Source organism: Sander lucioperca, chromosome 5 (genome assembly GCF_008315115.2).
Source record: "Sander lucioperca isolate FBNREF2018 chromosome 5, SLUC_FBN_1.2, whole genome shotgun sequence".
Lineage (NCBI taxonomy): Eukaryota > Metazoa > Chordata > Actinopteri > Perciformes > Percidae > Sander > Sander lucioperca.
The window spans coordinates 2,991,686-3,010,692 of NC_050177.1; the positions used below are offsets into that span (position 1 = coordinate 2,991,686).

The window sequence follows — 19,007 nt, forward strand, 5'->3', positions numbered from 1 at the left end:
CACTCCAGTACTGAAGTCTCTACACTGGGTTCCAGTGAATCAAAGAATTGATTTCAAAATACTTTTGCTGGTTTATAAATCACTAAACGGTTTAGGGCCAAAATACATCTCTGATCTGCTGCTACACTATGACCCACCCAGACCTCTCAGGTCATCTGGGACAGGTCTAGTTGTTGTCCCCAGAGTCAGAACTAAACAGGGGGAAGCAGCGTTCAGTTTTTACGCTCCACATATCTGGAACAAACTGCCAGAAAACTGCAGGTTCGCAGAAACTCTCAGTTCTTTTAAATCAAAGCTAAAGACCTTTCTTTTTGATGTTGCCTTTCTTTAAATAACTGTTCATTTGTTATACTGAAGTTGCATTGATGACACTGTATGACATTCTATAACTGCTCTTTAATGTTTCATTTCTTATACTGCACTGTAACTTTTATTCACGTATTTTATCTCTCAGTTCTTTTAATTTCATATACTGCACTGTCAATTGTATTCTTGTCTTTTATCTAGTGGTATTTTTGAACAGATAATGGACATATTTCTGAGAATTTCTCCAACGCGGGTGTGACATAGATAAGGACCTGTGGTCGGAGAAATGTTGGGTTTTTTTTAATCATATTTACCTGCACTTTGATGTTTTAATGTGCTTTGTTTTTTTTAATCATTTTCTAACTGCTCTTTAATGTTTTATGTAAAGCACTTTAAATTGCCCTGTTGCTGAAATGTGCTATACAAATAAAGCTGCCTTGCCTTGCCTTGCATCGTCTGCTCCAACAGTCTGCAGATCCTGAGCAGTAGTGTGCATTGTAGTTATATGAAGCACAATTATGACACTTTCTACTAGAAAAGAAGAGTTCTATTAATAGAGCTTCTTTTTTTAGAGCTTCTTTTTTTAATTGTTTATCTTTGTTACTCCAGGGGCTGTTATTGAGCAACAAGGGAGGGCCTTATTTCCACCACAGGATATGTCCTTGAGCAAGGCATTTAACTTCCTCAACTGCAGCTACTCAGGGGCTAGAAGAAAAACCTGTGATGGTTCTGGGCAGCTGTCAGCGTGGTGTATAGCTTTGCTAACAAAAATGATCCATTCTCAGCAAAAGATAAAGCAAATAAAGGTTAAAAAACAACTCCCAAGATCAACTTAGTTCATTTTCTGTGTAATGCCTGTGGGTATGCAACCTCATTTCCTTTAAAGGCTAAGGTCACTATAGTTTTTCCACTGGAACATGACTTGTTGAAGGGTAGCTGAGACACATCTGGAAGTTCTGCAGGTTGACTTTCTACAAGGGACAACGTTTCCATCAGCAGCCTAATGTGAGGTTAAAATTAGAGTTTAGATTCTCTGCCCGAGCCTGAACTTGACCGATATTTTCCGCCACTATCCTCGGGCCGGGCCGGGCCAGGCCGGGCCCTTGAGCAAGCATTTGAGTTTTTTTAATCATTACTTTATAGCATAATTGGGTGGGGAGAAAGCTATGCCTCTCCAGCTTCTCCTGTAGCTCTGGGTAGTGCAGCCAGTGCCTTGGCATGCAGACCGTGGCGAAGGACAGTATTAATTAGGTGATCGAGACAAGAAAGTCTCCTATATGGTTCCAGGGCTTTGATTATATTGCTGCCTTGATCTGTTACCCACACTATTCGGCTGAGGGAGGGAGCTAGGGTCAAGTTTTTTTTAAGTTTCTTCATTCGGAACCATTTGCGATCCATTCCATTCTGAATAATCAAACAACGCAGTTTACATGCTTCGTCCTTGTTGCATTATTCATTAAGATAATTATAAACAGATTTCTGTAGTTCAAACAACTCAGAATTGTAGTTGAGAACGTCAGTTATAACGACCCATGTACTAAAAAATTGTCGGGTTTAAATCAGGCTTGGGCTCGGGCTCATAATTACAGCTAATGTGTCGGGCCGGGCCGGGCCGGGCTAGGGCTTGGGTAGGGTCGGGCTTGATTTTTTGGGCCTGATCTAATCTCTAGTTAAAATCTCCTTGAGCATCACTGAACCACCTGTCTGCGTACCATTTGTAAGTCCTGAATAAGACCATTAACTAAATGCTAGCACAAATAGAGGATGATTATAAGGAAAAATATTCTGTATAAGCTGTCAATTATTTCACTTACATGAGCTCTCTACATTTTTCCTCATAAGCAACAATGAATTAATGAATAATAGTCAATAGAATGACGGCCCATTAGCTTTTGGGCACCGTATTTGTGTACTGAAACTAAGCACAGACATAAAACACCAATGCAACCAATGCACCTTTGCAGTTTGACCCTTACAGCTGTTTAACCAAAAGTGCCAGCTGTTAGGATTGCGAGGGACAACGATTTTGATATCAAGTTTGTTTCACTCCAATGTGTTTTGCCAACTGGGAGCCGTATCTATGTCTGTCGAGGAACTGGTTTTCAGGCTACACTGCCTGTCTGCTTATGACTTGTGTTTCTGCTTCTCTCCCTGCCTCCTTTTTGTTGCGCTTAGTGTTGCAGTGTTGTACAGTATGATTGAGAGTGTATATCCCCCTAGATCATTCTGTGGGTCTAAGTCATTTAGTACAGAGTGTGAAGGGCTTCATATTCAGTAACACACAATACACACACACACACACACACACACACACACACACACACATATACATACACACACACACACACACACACACACACACACACACAGGTTAGGGTCCAACACACACCAAGTTTGACCTGTGTGCGTACAGACATTAACACACTCATATACGTAACAGACAGAATGTGTAGTATAGCACTGGGGCACATTTGGAGTAGTAGACACTTGAGAGGAGATAGATAGATGTAGCATAGACGAGCATTTATTCCACATCCATTCATCTTTGATGCAGCCTTGTCCTTTCCCCCTAATTCTTTCATCCTGTTTAGTTCTTCTCTTACGCTTACACCTCTCCACATGCCACTTGTGGGGTTACCCTGCCTTTGTAATTTCGCAGGGTACTCCAGGAAATTCAAAACACTGCACCAATCAGACACAATTGTAGGTGTGATCTCAAGATCTCATTATAGTTGATTGCGCTTTTGGTTTATTGAATGCTTAAATGCATACACATTACGCAATAAAATGTACCTGGACTATAGAAGTTATTAGCATTGTGTTATTTAAAGACATATTTTGATTATGAAGTAATATGCCTTATGTAAGTGCTTAATATGTGTATATTTTTCACATTGTGTGTGTTACTTATCCTGACGAGTCCAACGGTTTGTTACACAGAATCATCTGAGAGGCGTCTGCCACATCCGCCATTGTTGTTTTAAACAAAAAGTCACGGCTGTCAGAAACACCTAAACCGCACCCGTAGCTGCCAGTAGCTCCTCACCGGACGCTGTTTGGTTCGGTTTGCTGCTGTTCGGACACAAACGCTTGTAGTTGAACCTTGACAAGATGGATTTTCGTGTGATATGTGATCCCGCAATTGTTGTGCAATCTTGTGATATCGAGAGAATCCAGCTGCCGTGCAAGGTAATGCGTTACTTGGGCAAGTGTGCTTTTTCTCCGTATCTCACATCAGTGTCCGAAGTGTTTTGTGTGTTTTACATAAAATAAGCTACATAAGTTCATTGTCGGGATCTTTGAATAAAACACCTCAGCATTTCATGAGTGTTGCATAAACACGTCTCAGAACAGAACCCTGGGGATGCTGCTTTCAAATCTTGCTAGCTTTTCAACATTACCAACTCTGCCTTTAAGTATTTATTAACCATTAACAAGCTATTGTAATCATCAGTTGTAACGTTATAATAACCATCCAAATGATGTTTATTGATAGTTTCTCAAAGGTCTACAAATCATTTGGTAATCATTAACAAATACTTCATATAATATATAAAATGTTATGACGTGTGAAACAAGCATTACTAATAACTAGTAAACATTTGGAATTATTTCATTGTTAGTAAAATAACGGTTAATTTCAGTTTAATTTACTATCAATTTACCATTTATTAGTATTTTAAGGAACAGAGTCAGTGTTGTAAGATTATTAAGCCATTACAAACTCAAAAGAGTCCTAGCTTTACACAATAAATGCATATTAATAATTAATAATTTATTCTCCTGGCATCTTTGCCTCTCTCTAGTCTCGTTTAGTTTCCTCTCCTCACACTCCTCGTGTGCAGTAGGTGTCTTGAGTTATCTTTTCTTGCAGACTGTATGAGGACAGAGCTGGGATCAATGTGATCATATATACAGACATGACAACATATGCTCATAACTACATGACTGATGATGGACGTGCAATATGATAAATGTTGGCAGGCCAGAGGTTGCAGTTATTCGTCTACTAAGAGCAACACTGGCAGTGTTTAAGTAGCCTGAGGCCACTGCTCACTTTGACACTGAGATTATTGAAGCCGGGACTTTTTAACTTGCAATTAACACAAATATCTGAGTTCATCATTTAATTAGAACTTCAAATTACCATCCTTTAGGGATGAAGCCACTTTACTCTTCTGTCATGATAATGTGTAGCCATTTACTATTACTAAACCCGTCCCTAACTTCCAAAACAGCCTGCTGATTTCTTTTAATACTGGTTATCAAAATGTTGTTAAATATTGATTGGCCGGACTCACATAAGATCATCCTTGACTAGGCTTTTTTTCTGTCCCACTGTCATATTTTCATTTTTTCAATTTGTATTGCAACTTTGCTCCCTATCTCACTGTATCAATATCTTCATACTGCTTTAAGTCTCGCTTTCCCTTTAAGGCTGATGTTACCGATACATTATTCTTTTTTTACTTTATTTTCTAAAATTACTCAGATGCTGAGTTCCACACCTTGATGTAAATTATATGTTTGTATATTCAATGACATATTTTGTTTAACAGTCATAATGTGTAAAGGAGAGTATCCAATACAACACTGTCAATGGGAGTTTTAGACCTGTTAATTAATTATTCTCCATCTGAATGTGTGTATGTCGACTACGCATTAAAGCGTAACTCTCGCCAAAATGCAACCTAGGGTCTTTTTGTGAATTTACCCGAGTCAAACTTTCACTTAAAAGCATAATTAGGACGGAAACGCCACTTTTAAGATTGACCGTATTTTCGTTTTTCGGTCAAATGGCTTTTTGAACGACTCTCTTGAGCTGTTGGTGTTTCCGCTCGCTGCGATCTTACCAGTCAAAAAGTGTCGATCTCCGAATGTAACGTAACAGGGAGGAGAGTAAAGATGGAAAGCTCCTAAAGCTTAGTTCCATATAAATGCACGGATAATTTGTTTTTTTGTCGTTAGTGAAAAACAATATTGACCTTGTAGTTGAAAAAGGAGCCTCATATAAGAATGACATTTCCTCCTATGGAGTCTGTTCATTCGCATTTGGAGATCGACACTTTCTGACTGGCGAGATAGCAGCGACTGGAAACACAAACAGCTAAACAGTGAGTCGTTCAAAACCTTTCTTTTTAGTAAACTCTGTGAACACAAACAATGTTCTCAATGCTCGAGTTCATGTGTAGAGCCCCTGGTGATACTTCGAGCAAAGTTTTATGTTGTGTCAAGCCTTCTTAGTGATTTTGATGTGGTCATAGTAGTGCCGCTAGCACTCCCATTCAAAAAGCCATTTAACCGAAAAACGAAGTACGGTGACTCTTAAAAGTGGAGTTTCCGTCCTAATTATGCTTTTAAACAAAAGTTTGACTCGGGTACATTCACGAAAAGACCCTAGGTTGCATTTTCGCGAGAGTTACGCTTTAAATCTTGACTTCTTTACAATAAAAAGGTCTGGGGCTCTTCCCGTTTGCTTCCAACACGTACAAACATGCAAATTAAGTGATTTTGAGACTTCGAGACTTTAAAGGTCCCATGGCATGAAAGTTTCACTTTATGAGGTTTTTTAACATTAATGTGAGTTCCCCCAGCCTGCCTATGGTCCCCCAGTGGCTAGAAATGGTGATAGGTGTAAACCGAGCCCTGGGTATCCTGCTCTGCCTTTGAGAAAATGAAAGCTCAGATGGACCAATTTGGAATCTGCTCCTTATGATGTCATAAGAGGAAAGGTTACCTCCCCTTTCTCTGCTTTGCCCGCCCAGAGAATTTGGCCCACCCATGAGAAAGAGAGAGAGACATCATGCCTTGAAAACAAGCGAAGCATGGCAGTTGGTCAAGATCACACCCGCACCCTCCACCTTGCCCCCCCCCCTCTCCTCCTCAATAGCATTTAAAGCTAAAGACACAGAAATGGCACATCCTAAGGAAAGCTCATTGTGGGACTGGCTCTAGTGGCTGGAATTCTGCACCAAGGCTGAATTTTGGGAAAGAGACTTCAGATACAGTATTAGGGGACCACTAAGGTCTATATAAAAGAGACTTCAGATACAGTATTAGGGGACCACTAAGGTCTATATAAAAGAGACTTCAGATACAGTATTAGGGGACCACTAAGGTCTATATAAAAGAGACTTCAGATACAGTATTAGGGGACCACTAAGGTCTATATAAAAGCATCCAAAAAAGCAGCATGTCATAGGAGCTTTAAGGAATAAATATGAGTGTTTGTATATGAGTCAACCCTCCGTTAACTTACATTCACATTCAGTCAGTCGAGTTTCCATGCTTTCTGCCAGATGCATGCTGAGTAAGACTCCAGTTATTTAATGATCTTGAGTAGTTGGTGTGGAAGATTAATTGATTGATTGATTGATTTTATGGATATAGAAGACAACAAAAGAATGAAACGGATAAAATGTAAAGTGTAAACACTTATTTCCAACATTTGTCCCAGACAAACGCACATAACATACACAGAAATCCAAAAACAATAAGCAACAAAAACCAAGAACATCCTACAAATGACAAACAAAACAAGATGAACAGAAATTAACTTAAAATACCAGTCCTAGTATCAAAAACCACTAAAAGCACTACATTTGAAGCAATATAAGCACAAAAAGCATTTACAGTTAACCGTAAGAGGACCTGCCTGTCATATTTTAATTGGTCATCTTACCACAGAGATGAGCCCAGCCTGACCTTTAAAAACTCCTCTGGACTTTGACTGCTTGATGTTTAGTGGAAAGCTATTCCATAGTATGGTCCCTGTATTAAAGAAAACGAGCTTCTGGCTACACTGCACCTTGCATGAGCGCACACTAGCCCTGGTGTAGTGACCATGCTGTGTATGTACCATGGCTATTTTTGAGCCTCTTATACATGTTGTTGAGTTTCAGCTGTTCCACCATGAGTTGGTCTGGCAACAGGCGCACCTTCTTAAATTCTTTATCTCCTACATGCGTTCTGGGAGGTACATCTAGAAGGTTATAACCTGTGTTTTCGGATTGGTCAATCAATTGCTTTGCCCAGTATTAATGTTTCTCAATCTCTCTCTCTGTACGTCGGCAGTGATGATGTGACTGCAGCAGGTTTGCAACCCAGAGCTGCAGGATGGCAGGGCTGATTCAGCTACTGTAACAAAGACAAGCATGTACAGTGACAGGCCGAACAACAGGTGTCTGTGCTTCAGATGAAGACACTGGGGACACGTGTAACCACATTGTTATACAACATTTATTAGCCCAGTAAAGAAATGGAAGGATGGACTATTTTTTTTAAATCATGCGTGGTAACACTAGTTATGATATTTTTATCTTCCAGTATTTTGTGTTCTTGACTGCTTGCTTCTCCTTTGCTAGATCCCCAAAGTCTACTGTCTTTATAAGTACTCTACCCAGGAAATATGTTTGTGTTTTGTTACTCTTACCCTGTAGCCTTTAATATTGAACAAAAAGTTTTTACTTCTACGATAGCGGGGCATCCAAAGGCGGAAACCATATATGATACAGTTAAATTGTTCAGGAAAAAAAACTGAGAACAATAAAGGAAGACCCCACAAAGCATATTTCAAGTCTTAGGTACAAACAGGTATTTTCTCTAAAGTTTTGCCAAATGAACCACCGTAAAGTCTGCAAAATGCCCTGGGCTCCCCACCAGTCAGCAGATTTGATGAAGCCTCTTAGATTAGTTTACAGTAAGTCAGGTTTTCTTGGACTTACTACTTCTATATTCTGATTCTATTTCATGAGCTGCTTCAGAGCAGTTTCCATCAACCTTGTATTGCCCCTGACAGGGAGACTGCTGAGATTTGGTGTTAATAAAATGTGTGTTTACTGCTGGGAGATGTTGGTGAGCATCGTGCTGGCTGTGACAGTTCATTCCAGAGCAGAAACTCTCAGGTCATTTCAGAGAACTGAACGACGGAGCTGTAATATTTTCCGTATACAAATACCTCCTCACGTTCTCCTTTGTTGAGTTCATTGTTTTTTCTCATGTCTAGACATTTCAAACTGACAGACGTTCTCTTTGAACTCAATGCAAACATTCCCCCAAGAAGTATACATACCACATGCATATTCATTTTCTGCAGCTTCTGACAGTCACTCAAACCTCCTTGAACATTGGTCACACATCACTTATTTCCATCTACAAGTTGCTTTTGTGCCAGTTCTGAGACTCCCAATGCAACAGAACATGAATATATGCAAATATGTGAGTCTCATTATGCATCTGACTTGCCTTTGGTTCAGTCTGTCAGTTTAAATGTCCCATTTGCAATTGAATTACACAATGTTTGATGTGTGATTGACAGTTTTGATATTTGAATTGTGTAAGCTATTGCTCTGACAGGCAAGTCAAACAGCTGTCAGACCATCCTGGTCTGTCAGTTGTTGATCCTACTCATCTTGCCCCGTTGACATTGCACAGACAACCTCACAGTCTTGATTGTCATACCAAGCTGAGAACTCTTAATTCTACTGGTCTGACAGGAGTTCTTACTGGATGTGGAGTGGTTGATTTTGGTCTTAGTTGATTGGGTGGAATAAATAATAAAATAAGGATTAATACCAGACTGGTGTCATGGGATGTAGAGCATATTGGTGTTGTTGCCTGGCTAGTTAGTCAGTGAGCCATTATCCCCATCAGTATGTGTGCTGTGAGGATCAGAGTAAAAACGGCTCTATTTATAGCCTTCTACGTCTCTGGAACCTGTGCTGATCTGAACACCAACCTGTAATAAAACATGGCCACTATAGCTAACTACCAGTTATAATTGATATGTCCATTAGTACTTGACATGACATGGGGTTGTTTATTGTTAATAACTGGGGATATTGAATTTTCTAGATATCATTTTTGGGGTGCTGCATGTCAACTTTAATGCAGTATTTCACATTAGTGACCATCGAAAGACATAAAAATTACGATTACACAAGTCAAGAAGATGACATAACGTTCTTCGCATGGATATAAAGGTTATACATTAAAGAGTTTTTCCAAAGGCCAGTCTTTTAATTATGTGCCTCATGTAGTTGTTAAAGCTATTTCTTGAGTGATGTAACGTAGAATTCATAAAAACGTCATTGGTTTGTGTAGACATGATTTATACCTGTAACCAATATGAACCACATGAAATGAAAAGAAGAAGAGGGATTTGACATTTAGCATTGTGAAATACTAAAACACTAAATACTGTACACTCTCCATGTTCTGTTGCTTAAAAATGTTGATACAGTTTGTCATATCATATGCCATATATATTTGCATTTATATAGTCAATGGCATTTTGTCTGCAATAACTGTGAGATGTCATAACTTGAGAAGAAAGACACTAGATGTTCTGTCATCTTTGCTGTAGTTTATGTTTATATATATATATATATATATATATATATATATATATATATATATATATATATATATATATAGTGTATCACAACTTGCAGCCAAAACCTTGGATTTCTCATAATGTGCCTCTAAGGTTTTAATCTTGTGGAGTGTGTGTTTGTGTGCAGGTATCATTTAGTGTAGATGTCGGATCCCTACAGTATAAACCTTTCTCACTGGTAATTTTCATCTAATATAGAGATGCAAATATATACTGTGTACATTTCACATTTGGTAACACACACACACACACACACACACACACACACACACACACACACACACACACACACACAAAACAACACAACACAACACAGGGAGCAGTGGGTTGAGATTTGAGAACAAGATTGAGGAAAAATGGTTGTATTGCTTCAGAGTATCTGTTTTCCTCCACACGCTGTAAAGGTCATTTGTCAACTATGACACTGATACTTAACAACAGTCTGTGCTGCAAGACCGCCGGTGTCACCCTGTGGCTTTTATAAAAATGGGATTTAACCAAAAATGGATTGTGTGTCTGTGTGCACATGCAAGCGAATTGCTGTGTTTCTATTGAACAAGCATTGGACCAGCCAGTGGAGAAAGGCATATTAATATTTTGTCAAAAGGAAGAATTGCCATGCCATCCTTGAAAGTGTAAATGTGTTGTTTTATTCCAAACCAAGAACCTCCTTTATCAGTCCTTCCAATATTTTCCAGTTTTTCAGCTGGAAGAATGAATGCAAATTCAACCAATCCCCCACATAATTATTACCATCTCTAACCTATTTATCTGAGTCTTTTGCATATTGTTCCAGTTCTTTATTTATGACACAGGCTGCACTGAAACATTCATTTTAAAGATGTATTTTGTCTCTCACTGCAACTAATTACATGTTTTGAGTATTGTGAGTTTTTTAAAGCTGTAATTATTGAGTTTTTGCTCCTAGGGGGAAGACAAAATATAAAAACAAACAGTGGCAATGGCTAAACAGCTGCTTACCTACACATGTTGGATCTGTAAGTGAGCAACTTGGAGCAACATTATCACATTTCCATTAAATACTATCTTCCACAGCAGATATGAACAACACAGCTTCAGATATATTGTCTTTATTCGCTCAGTTCTTAGACACCTGCACCATGTTTTCTTGAAGTAAAATAAAATCTTTAAAGTCAGCGACTCCTTTAGAATAAAGAAATTACAGTATACCGTCTGTGTTATACTGTATACTATATCTAAAACCTTCTCACTGTTTTAAAAACCGTGTTCAGAACACCTGCACTGATTGCACTGCAGTCTGCTTTTCTCTGATTTCATCACATCATCTCAGCCTGTGCTGGCTTTTCTGTGAGCAAAAAAAACCAATATCCGACATTTTATTTCACGATCTCCGCCTACTCAGTATTCAGGGGAGGCTTATACTGAAAATGCAATGGGTACAACTCTATACAGTATGATTGCCTGTCTGTCTACCTATTCATGCCAACTCACAGTAAAAGTAAGCTGTGCTATTGTTATCTCCATTCCTCCACAATCCAGTATCTGCAGTGGGACTTTAAAGTTGTTGTTGATTCAAGCGCTCAGGAAGAATCATCACAGTTATATTGTCATGAGGTTTCTGTCCAATATGTTAGTGTCATGAGAACTAAAACTGTCGATAAATACTGCAGCAGTGGCCCATCCAAATCTAGCATTTAACATTTAGTTTTACAAATGTGCCTGACAGATAATGTATGAAGAACCAAACCTGCCTTCAAGAAAATAAATAAAATGGCCAAGTAAATTGGTGTTTGGACCTCAGGCATGAAGGAAGAGAGTTAAGAGAGTGAGAGACTAAAGAATCTAAAGAGTGAGAGAGCGGAGGAGATCTGGACACATGAGAAAGTTTGGTAACACTTTACTTGAAGGTATCTACGTAAGAGTGACATGACACTGTCATGAACACATGACACAGTCATGACATATGAACCCTAACCCTAACCCTAACTCTAATCATAACCATAACTTGTCATGACAAAAACCGAATGACACTTACTAAAAGAAGCGTTATGTCATAAACGTTTATGACTTGTTTATAATGTTTATGACATGTTCATGACAGTGTCATGTCACTCTTATGTAGATACCTTCAAGTAAAGTGTAACTGAAAGTTCAGTAAACAAAGTTAGTAAAATGTCAGAAAATAAAACAAAAAATAAATAAAACACTCCATGAGTTGGCGCTCTGTTGGTTTGCAACACACATAGTTGGTACGTATAAACTCTATACCAGCACAGATTAGAAATGTATAGAAGTAATATTTATGCCTGCAATACCAAGATACTTTGCAATTTATCTCCTTATTCCTGAATACCCTCACTTCTTACTCTCTGCGCCACTTGTGTATTTGTGTTTTTTCAGTTTTGGAATCATAGATTATTTGACTCCCAAACATAATCTACTACATGTTTTAAAGGGGCAGTATGCATTTAGCTGTTCTGCTAAAGTAAAGTAGCAATACAGTAGTAGAGATATAGATCAATCTGTGTTTGTGTGTCTGAGATCAGAAGTTGAACTTCAACAAGTTTTGGAAAAATGAGGGCAATCATCCTACTAAATCTTAATTATACCCCTGTATTAAGTGTATTGGAATTTGTGTTAAAGTGCCCATATTATGAAAAAAACACTCTTTTTTCTGGGATTTGGGGTGTTATTTTGTGTCTCTGGTGCTTCCACACACATACAAACTTTGAAAAAAATCCATCCATGCTGTTTAGAGTGAGATACAGTTTCTGAATGTGTCCTGCCTTCAGTCTCTGGGTGAGCTGTTCAAAATCGGCACGAAACGAGCAGGCTAACCGCAACCATTAGCTCGTAGCGTTAGCATGCTAACGCTATGGCTAATGCTAGCATGCTAACGCTAGCATGCTACCTCGTTCTCAATAGCAAAGCACTGCTACAACACACACAAGTTCACCATAATCTACAAAAGAACTACTTACATGTGCGCCCTCATTTAGAAGTCTCCCAGCTAATCCTGCCTTGTAACTGACTGAAGTTGTAGAAACAACCTTTCTTTTACTGTCTATGGAGCTAGCTAGCTGACATGATCTACATCTGAGCTACTGGGCATGTGCAGTGCAATCAAAGATAGTACAGAAGAAGAAGAAGAAAAGAGGTCTCATTCTGTAGCTAAAACAGAGACCAGCTGAAAAGAGGAGCTGCAGCAGTGAGAGAGAGCGGTGCAGTACAACAAAAATATGGTGTTTTTTGAAAATTAAACCATGTAAACCTATTCTGGTACAACCTTAAAATACAATTATGAACCTGAAAATGAGCATAATATGGCTGCTTTAAACTCTAACATGAATGAGCTGATCTCACTGAAGAGCCATTAGTGTTACAGATTGCATTGACTACCAATCTAAAGCCTGCCAAGGCTTTTGCATCTACTCAATGGTGATTTAGCCTGTGGAGGCTGCTGCTACATTTAGTATCTGAGCTACCATTGACATTGATTTACCATAGTTTTTCAAAGGTATCGAATCAGCTTTTGTGTATGGGTTTTTTTTTTCACTTCCAATTGAAGTAAAATAATTAGTGTGTTTGCAGAGGTGGTAAAGCTTTCAACTACTATCTCAGAGATGATGATGCAGTTGTGTCTGTTGGGAATCAAGCTCGTCTCAAGAAATTCTCCGTTGTAGTTGAAGCTTTCCTGTGCTGCTGTACTAAAACATGCACTCTGGGCTATCAGTTGTTATTTATATGAGAGCATTTAACATTGTTTTAAACATGCTGCCCTAGAGTCAGGCTAATTGAACAATAAAGCACAGTAATCCCCCTGTGTGCATAACAATACAAGCTGCAAGGAATTTTCAGTACTCAATTAATTTCGGAACAGGCCTCTCATTTGATGCTGTTTTTCTCCTATTCTGAGAACCTCGGGGGGAAGACTTTTGACAGCTGTTATTTGCATAGCTTTCCTAGGAAAGGTCTGTGAAATGATCTTGATGTGTTGACAGTCGGATCAAACTGTTCCCTAGGGCTCTCCTGAGCAATAACTCAGTAAGGTAGTCTAAGTAACCACAGGATCTGCCTTATTGCCTATCACAGCCAGTGAGCCACCAAATGTTACCAACTAAATAAATGGTATGACATTCAAGTAAACTCTTATTTCACAAGGTATTCACATTGCTGGACTTGGGGATTTGATTATATTTTGCAAGGGTGGGCCATTAATCCTGAAATAATTTCCAATGCCAGAATAAAAAATATAAATATAAATCTGTAATACTAAAAATCAATATGCTTTTATTTTATTCCTTTTCGTTAAATAAGTTCAGTAAAGCCTGTGGGAATCATTTCGAGGTGTAAGGAGTGTTACTGACATTATAGAATGATAATCATAGACTTGCACCGTTGCCACTGACTCATATGGTTTCACACTTACCTACAGACACTTTCCTGGGAGTTGCTTAGAAAGGGCAGAGTGCTCCCTCATCTAGAACTTCAGATCTAAATTGGTAGTTGTGAACCAAAAGGCTTGATGATGTTATTTCAAAAAAATATACCTTCCAAAGGAACTATTTGTCACGGCAGACATTATCTGGGACTATAGGATGCTACTGTAGCCGTAGATCTATTCTCTGATGAAGTATTTGGTCCATGGATTCTACCATTAATTGACTTGACTGACATATATTTTGCCCTGACAGACAAGTGATTCAAGTGACACAGAAAGACACATGGCCATGTTCTATATGGCGTAATACCTTACATCAAAACACACACACACACACACACACACTTTCACTTGAAGCATATTCATTAAATTATTACCATCATTGTAGTAAGTGCAAGTTAAGTTCATTTGTACACCACATTTAAACACAGCTTAAGATGACCAAGTGCTATAAAACAACTTTAAAATGAAATTAAAAAGTACAACACACACAAATATATATGTCAACAATAACTGATATGGGACAAAGCACAGAATATATACATGACAATAGATTGAAAAATTAATGGGCCAAAAAAGGCGAGTGAATAAAAACGTGTCTTTAGTCCTGCTTTACTACTGTTATTAACGAGCTAATGCTAGCTTGTCATGCTAGTAGCTGGATAACGAGTAAACACCACACCAGCACCAGAAGAGGGACGTTACGTTCCTCACTTCAAAACGGAACAAAAGTAGGACTGTGTAGTGACTTTACCCTGCTGTTGAACTCCCTTCCTCCTCATCAAGGACTCAGATCTTTTACAATAACACAGTGCAATAACACAGTGGAAAAATAATATGTTGCAAGTAAAAGTCCTGTATTTAAAATCTTATGAAAAGTACAGAAGTATTAGCATCATAGCATCAAGTATTAGCAGACAATAACATACTGAAATTACCAAAAGCATTGGCATCTGGGACACTCAGCTGGTAGAGCAGGCGCCCATATATAGAGGTTTTCTCCTCGATGTTGTGGCCGCAGGTTCAACTCCGACCTGTGGCCCTTTGCTGCATGTCATTGCCCCTCTCTCTCCCCTTCCATGTCTTCAGCTGTCCTGTATAAATAAGGCCTAAAATTCCCAAAACATAATCTTAAAAAAAAATAAAATACCAAAAGCAAAAATACTCTTAATGCAGAATAGCCCATTTCAGAAATATATATATTATACCACTGCATTATAATTAGAGATGCATTAGTGTGTACGCATCACTTATGTTGCAGCTGGTAAAGGTGGAGCTAATTTTGATAACTTTATATACTGCTGGGTTTGATTTCTATTTTGTAAAAATAACCTGAATCTGCAAAGTAACTAATGGTATTAAATTGTGGTGGAGTAAAGCGTACAATATTTCCCTTTTAGATGTTGTGCTTTCAAAGTATATATAAGTATAGTGCCTCAAAATTATAGTTAAGTACAGTACTTACTTATACAGTACTAATATATATACTAATATATATGCAGTACTAATATATATATATATATATATATATATATATATATATATATATATATATATATATATATATATATATATATATATATATATATATATATATTTGATTTAAATCAGCAAAATATCTCTTTAAGTGTCCAAAGCCTTCTTCTCTTCATCTGTTGGTCACTTAGCTTGCTTAAGGGACATGGTGGAATGTAACCAAGTGTATATATATATATATATATATATATATATATATATATATATATATATACTTGGTTACATTCCACCATGTCCCTATATATATATATATATATATATATATATATATATATATATATATATATACTTGGTTACATTCCACCATGTCCCTTAAGCAAGCTAAGTGACCAACAGATGAAGAGAAGAAGGCTTTGGACACTTAAAGAGATATTTTGCTGATTTAAATCCAGCTCTGTGTTATGGCAGTGTGGCAGTCATCAAAACTCCTGTGGGCCTCAGATTCACTTAGCAGCAGTTTCACACTCTCACCAACAGATTCCCAGCATGCAACATAAGGGATAAACAGACAGACAGACAGAGAGAGAGCGCAAGAGAGACAGACAGACAGAGAGAGAGCGCAAGAGAGACATAGAGAGAAAGTACTGTATGTCTGCAGGTTTGACCGTATGCTGTACAGCTTTGGCTTTTGGGTGTCCCTCTTGATGTTGGTTGATGTATAAATGGTGTGCTCTGCTTTGTATATTTTCCAGGTGGCTGTGACAGGGGCACCCCCGGGGCAGGACCCATGAGGAGTCATAGAAGATGCTCACAGCCTGGGCGCTTCTGCTCTTCTTAGCCATGTGGGTGAGAAGCACCTCTGGTGGCCCGCTCTCCTTCAGAATAGGTAAATTTGTACAATCTAGTAGCAGTTGAAAAAATGCTACAGACACATGTTGACCCTGGAGTCTTTTTTATTAGTTCAGAGACATTACAACTCACACTTGCAGGATATTAATTTATTACATGCATAAAAGGATTTTCTTCTCCACATTAAATGAAAAATAGCTGTTAAAATGTTAGCGCAAATTGATAGCACTGTCTGTCTTCACAGTCTCTAATGGGAAAATTGGCTGAAGAAATTCAATCAGAAGTGTTGAGAAGTACCCATGTTTCCCCAGTTACACATGGCTTGATGTATCAACTGGCTAAAAACCTCATGTGTGGATCTGAAACAGTCTTAATTGGCTCTGAAATACACTAGACCAAGCCTAGACAAAAAAAAAAAAAAAAAAAAAAATCACATTTCTTCTAACGCCATGCAGTATCTGTGTAGAGAAGAGTTTATTAAGATTTATTTATTCTGGGCTATACCACAATACACCATAGACATCCATGGCACAAATATAATATTTTTCTTTCAAACTTCTAATAGATATTAATATATATTTCACTAGTAGTGCAATCCAAGTGCAACTAGTCTGTTTGCTATTGAATATGTAACCATAACCATCATCTTAGTCTAACCCCATTGCTAACGCTTGTTCTATTTCCCTGGCCTACACACTTTTTTAGCTGAAACTCCTGAACCATACTCAGAGTCCATGTCCGTAGGCCAGTGCAACAAAATCCGATTAGGAACCCTGAACCCAAACCCTATCATTATCTTAACCTGACCCTTATAAAACCCTAATTTTAGCCTTAATATTTGCTTAAACCCATATGCTAAAAATGGCTGCTTTCCCCACTGTTGTAAATGTCAGCTGGAACTAAGTAGACATTTCACTGATGTATTATAGCATATATCACGATTTGAAGTTGAACATCAGGCCTGGACCATTTTTAAATAGCAAATAGTATGTTTAGGGTTTGTAATTTCTGGCTAAATCAATGGTGTTGTTACACCAGCTTGAACAGTTTGAGACAATAGCAGGAAGTTGAGCAGAAAGCACAGTGATATTCTTCTGGAAATTGTGGCAGATCGGTGGACCACGGTTGAAACTGACTAGACATTGCATCTGAGAGGGCATGGTTCAAAAGTCTCATAACCTGCCAGTCTGTTGGTAACCAATGGGAGTTATTCCTACTTGTTATTATTCTCTTACAGTCAGTAGGTCTCTGACACCCTGTCACTAGCTCCCTGTCTACCAAAAGTTGGACTGACTCTCTTTATTTATGTATAGACCCCTTGTCTTAGGTGGAAAACTGTGTGTGTGTGTGTGTGTGTGTGTGTGTGTGTGTGTATACTAGAAACAAATGGGAAGTAGAGGTAAAGATAGAGATTGAGAATGAGATTGATGTTACAGCTCGCAAACTATGCTCCCATCGTGGTCGCTGAACGGCTCGCTTTATTTATAGCATGGTTGTCAACTTTGAGGAACAGCTAAGAGTGAGATTTGTTGTCAGGGGACAAGGGTGGAAGGTAATACCACAAAATCAGAATATTAATCCCCATGTGGTTACTGTAAGGCTAAAAGTATTGAAAACTAATTGTGTAAATCAGGTTTAGAAATGCATATTGGGATTTTAATGCAGACTATTTCCCTCTTCGCTTTACTTCTCCTATTGTGTGAGAGAAGTAAGTCTTTTTTATCCTTCCAGTATTTTGACAAAATTGAGTCAGTTTAACTGTCATCTTTGAACAGTATCAACATTTCTTTTTTTTGAACAAGATATGTTTGTATCACTCTCTTGTCTGCTCTGTGTCTCACAGCGCTGCCACAACACAGCTTAGGTTTGCTGACTCTTTTTTGGTGGTTTCGCATATGATGCCCCCAAACAATGTTCTGTATTTTTAAACAACACAACCTCAAGGTTTACTGTATGAACAAGACCAAGAACATTCCTTGTTTGTGAATATTGTTGGTAGGGGTGGGCAATATGGACAAAAAAATAATATCTCGATATTTTTGCCAATTTTGACGATAACAACAATTAGACGATATCCTTTAAAAATTTGTTTTTAAAAGTTACTTAAGATTACTTAATCACTGATGATAATAATGGGCATGACGTTGAATAAAAACTGTTCTTATTTATTTTCTTTAAAATGTAAGTATTCAAGTAAAAACAATTCAAAGACATACAAAATACTAATTGAACTAGTGTAGGAACATTGAACTCTGAGTAAACATTCAGTTGTACACTACTGCTGTAATGTAAATTGTGCAGCATACATAATAATAATAAACAAATGGCTCTGTTCTGTAACATATTGCACACAACCATGTCCTTATTGGAAGCAGTCCTGGAGTTGGGATAGGGCAGTGTCCGGCTAGGTTTTGATAGTCCTACTTGGCTGTATAGTCCTTCTGACCGGGATGTATGCTGGGATCAGGAGTAGTTGGATGTAATCTGACTGAACACTGAACTGTGTTCTTCCCTCTAGTAGCACAATCTACATGCTGGAAAAAGCTGGGGAGTACCGAC

General features: G+C 38.2%; 1 protein-coding gene across 3 annotated transcripts in view; it reads left to right on the forward strand.

Annotated features, from left to right (window-relative positions):
• The window catches only part of grik4 (glutamate receptor, ionotropic, kainate 4), a 315,022-nt gene that overhangs the window by 148,670 nt on the left and 147,345 nt on the right, over positions 1–19,007 (forward strand). For all 3 annotated transcript variants that reach the window (XM_031297041.2, XM_031297042.2, XM_036001715.1), the window contains one exon: positions 16,352–16,485. In XM_031297041.2, coding sequence (XP_031152901.1) covers positions 16,404–16,485 — 82 coding nt within the window. In that variant the 5' untranslated portion in view covers positions 16,352–16,403. The remainder of the gene's footprint in view (positions 1–16,351; positions 16,486–19,007) is intronic.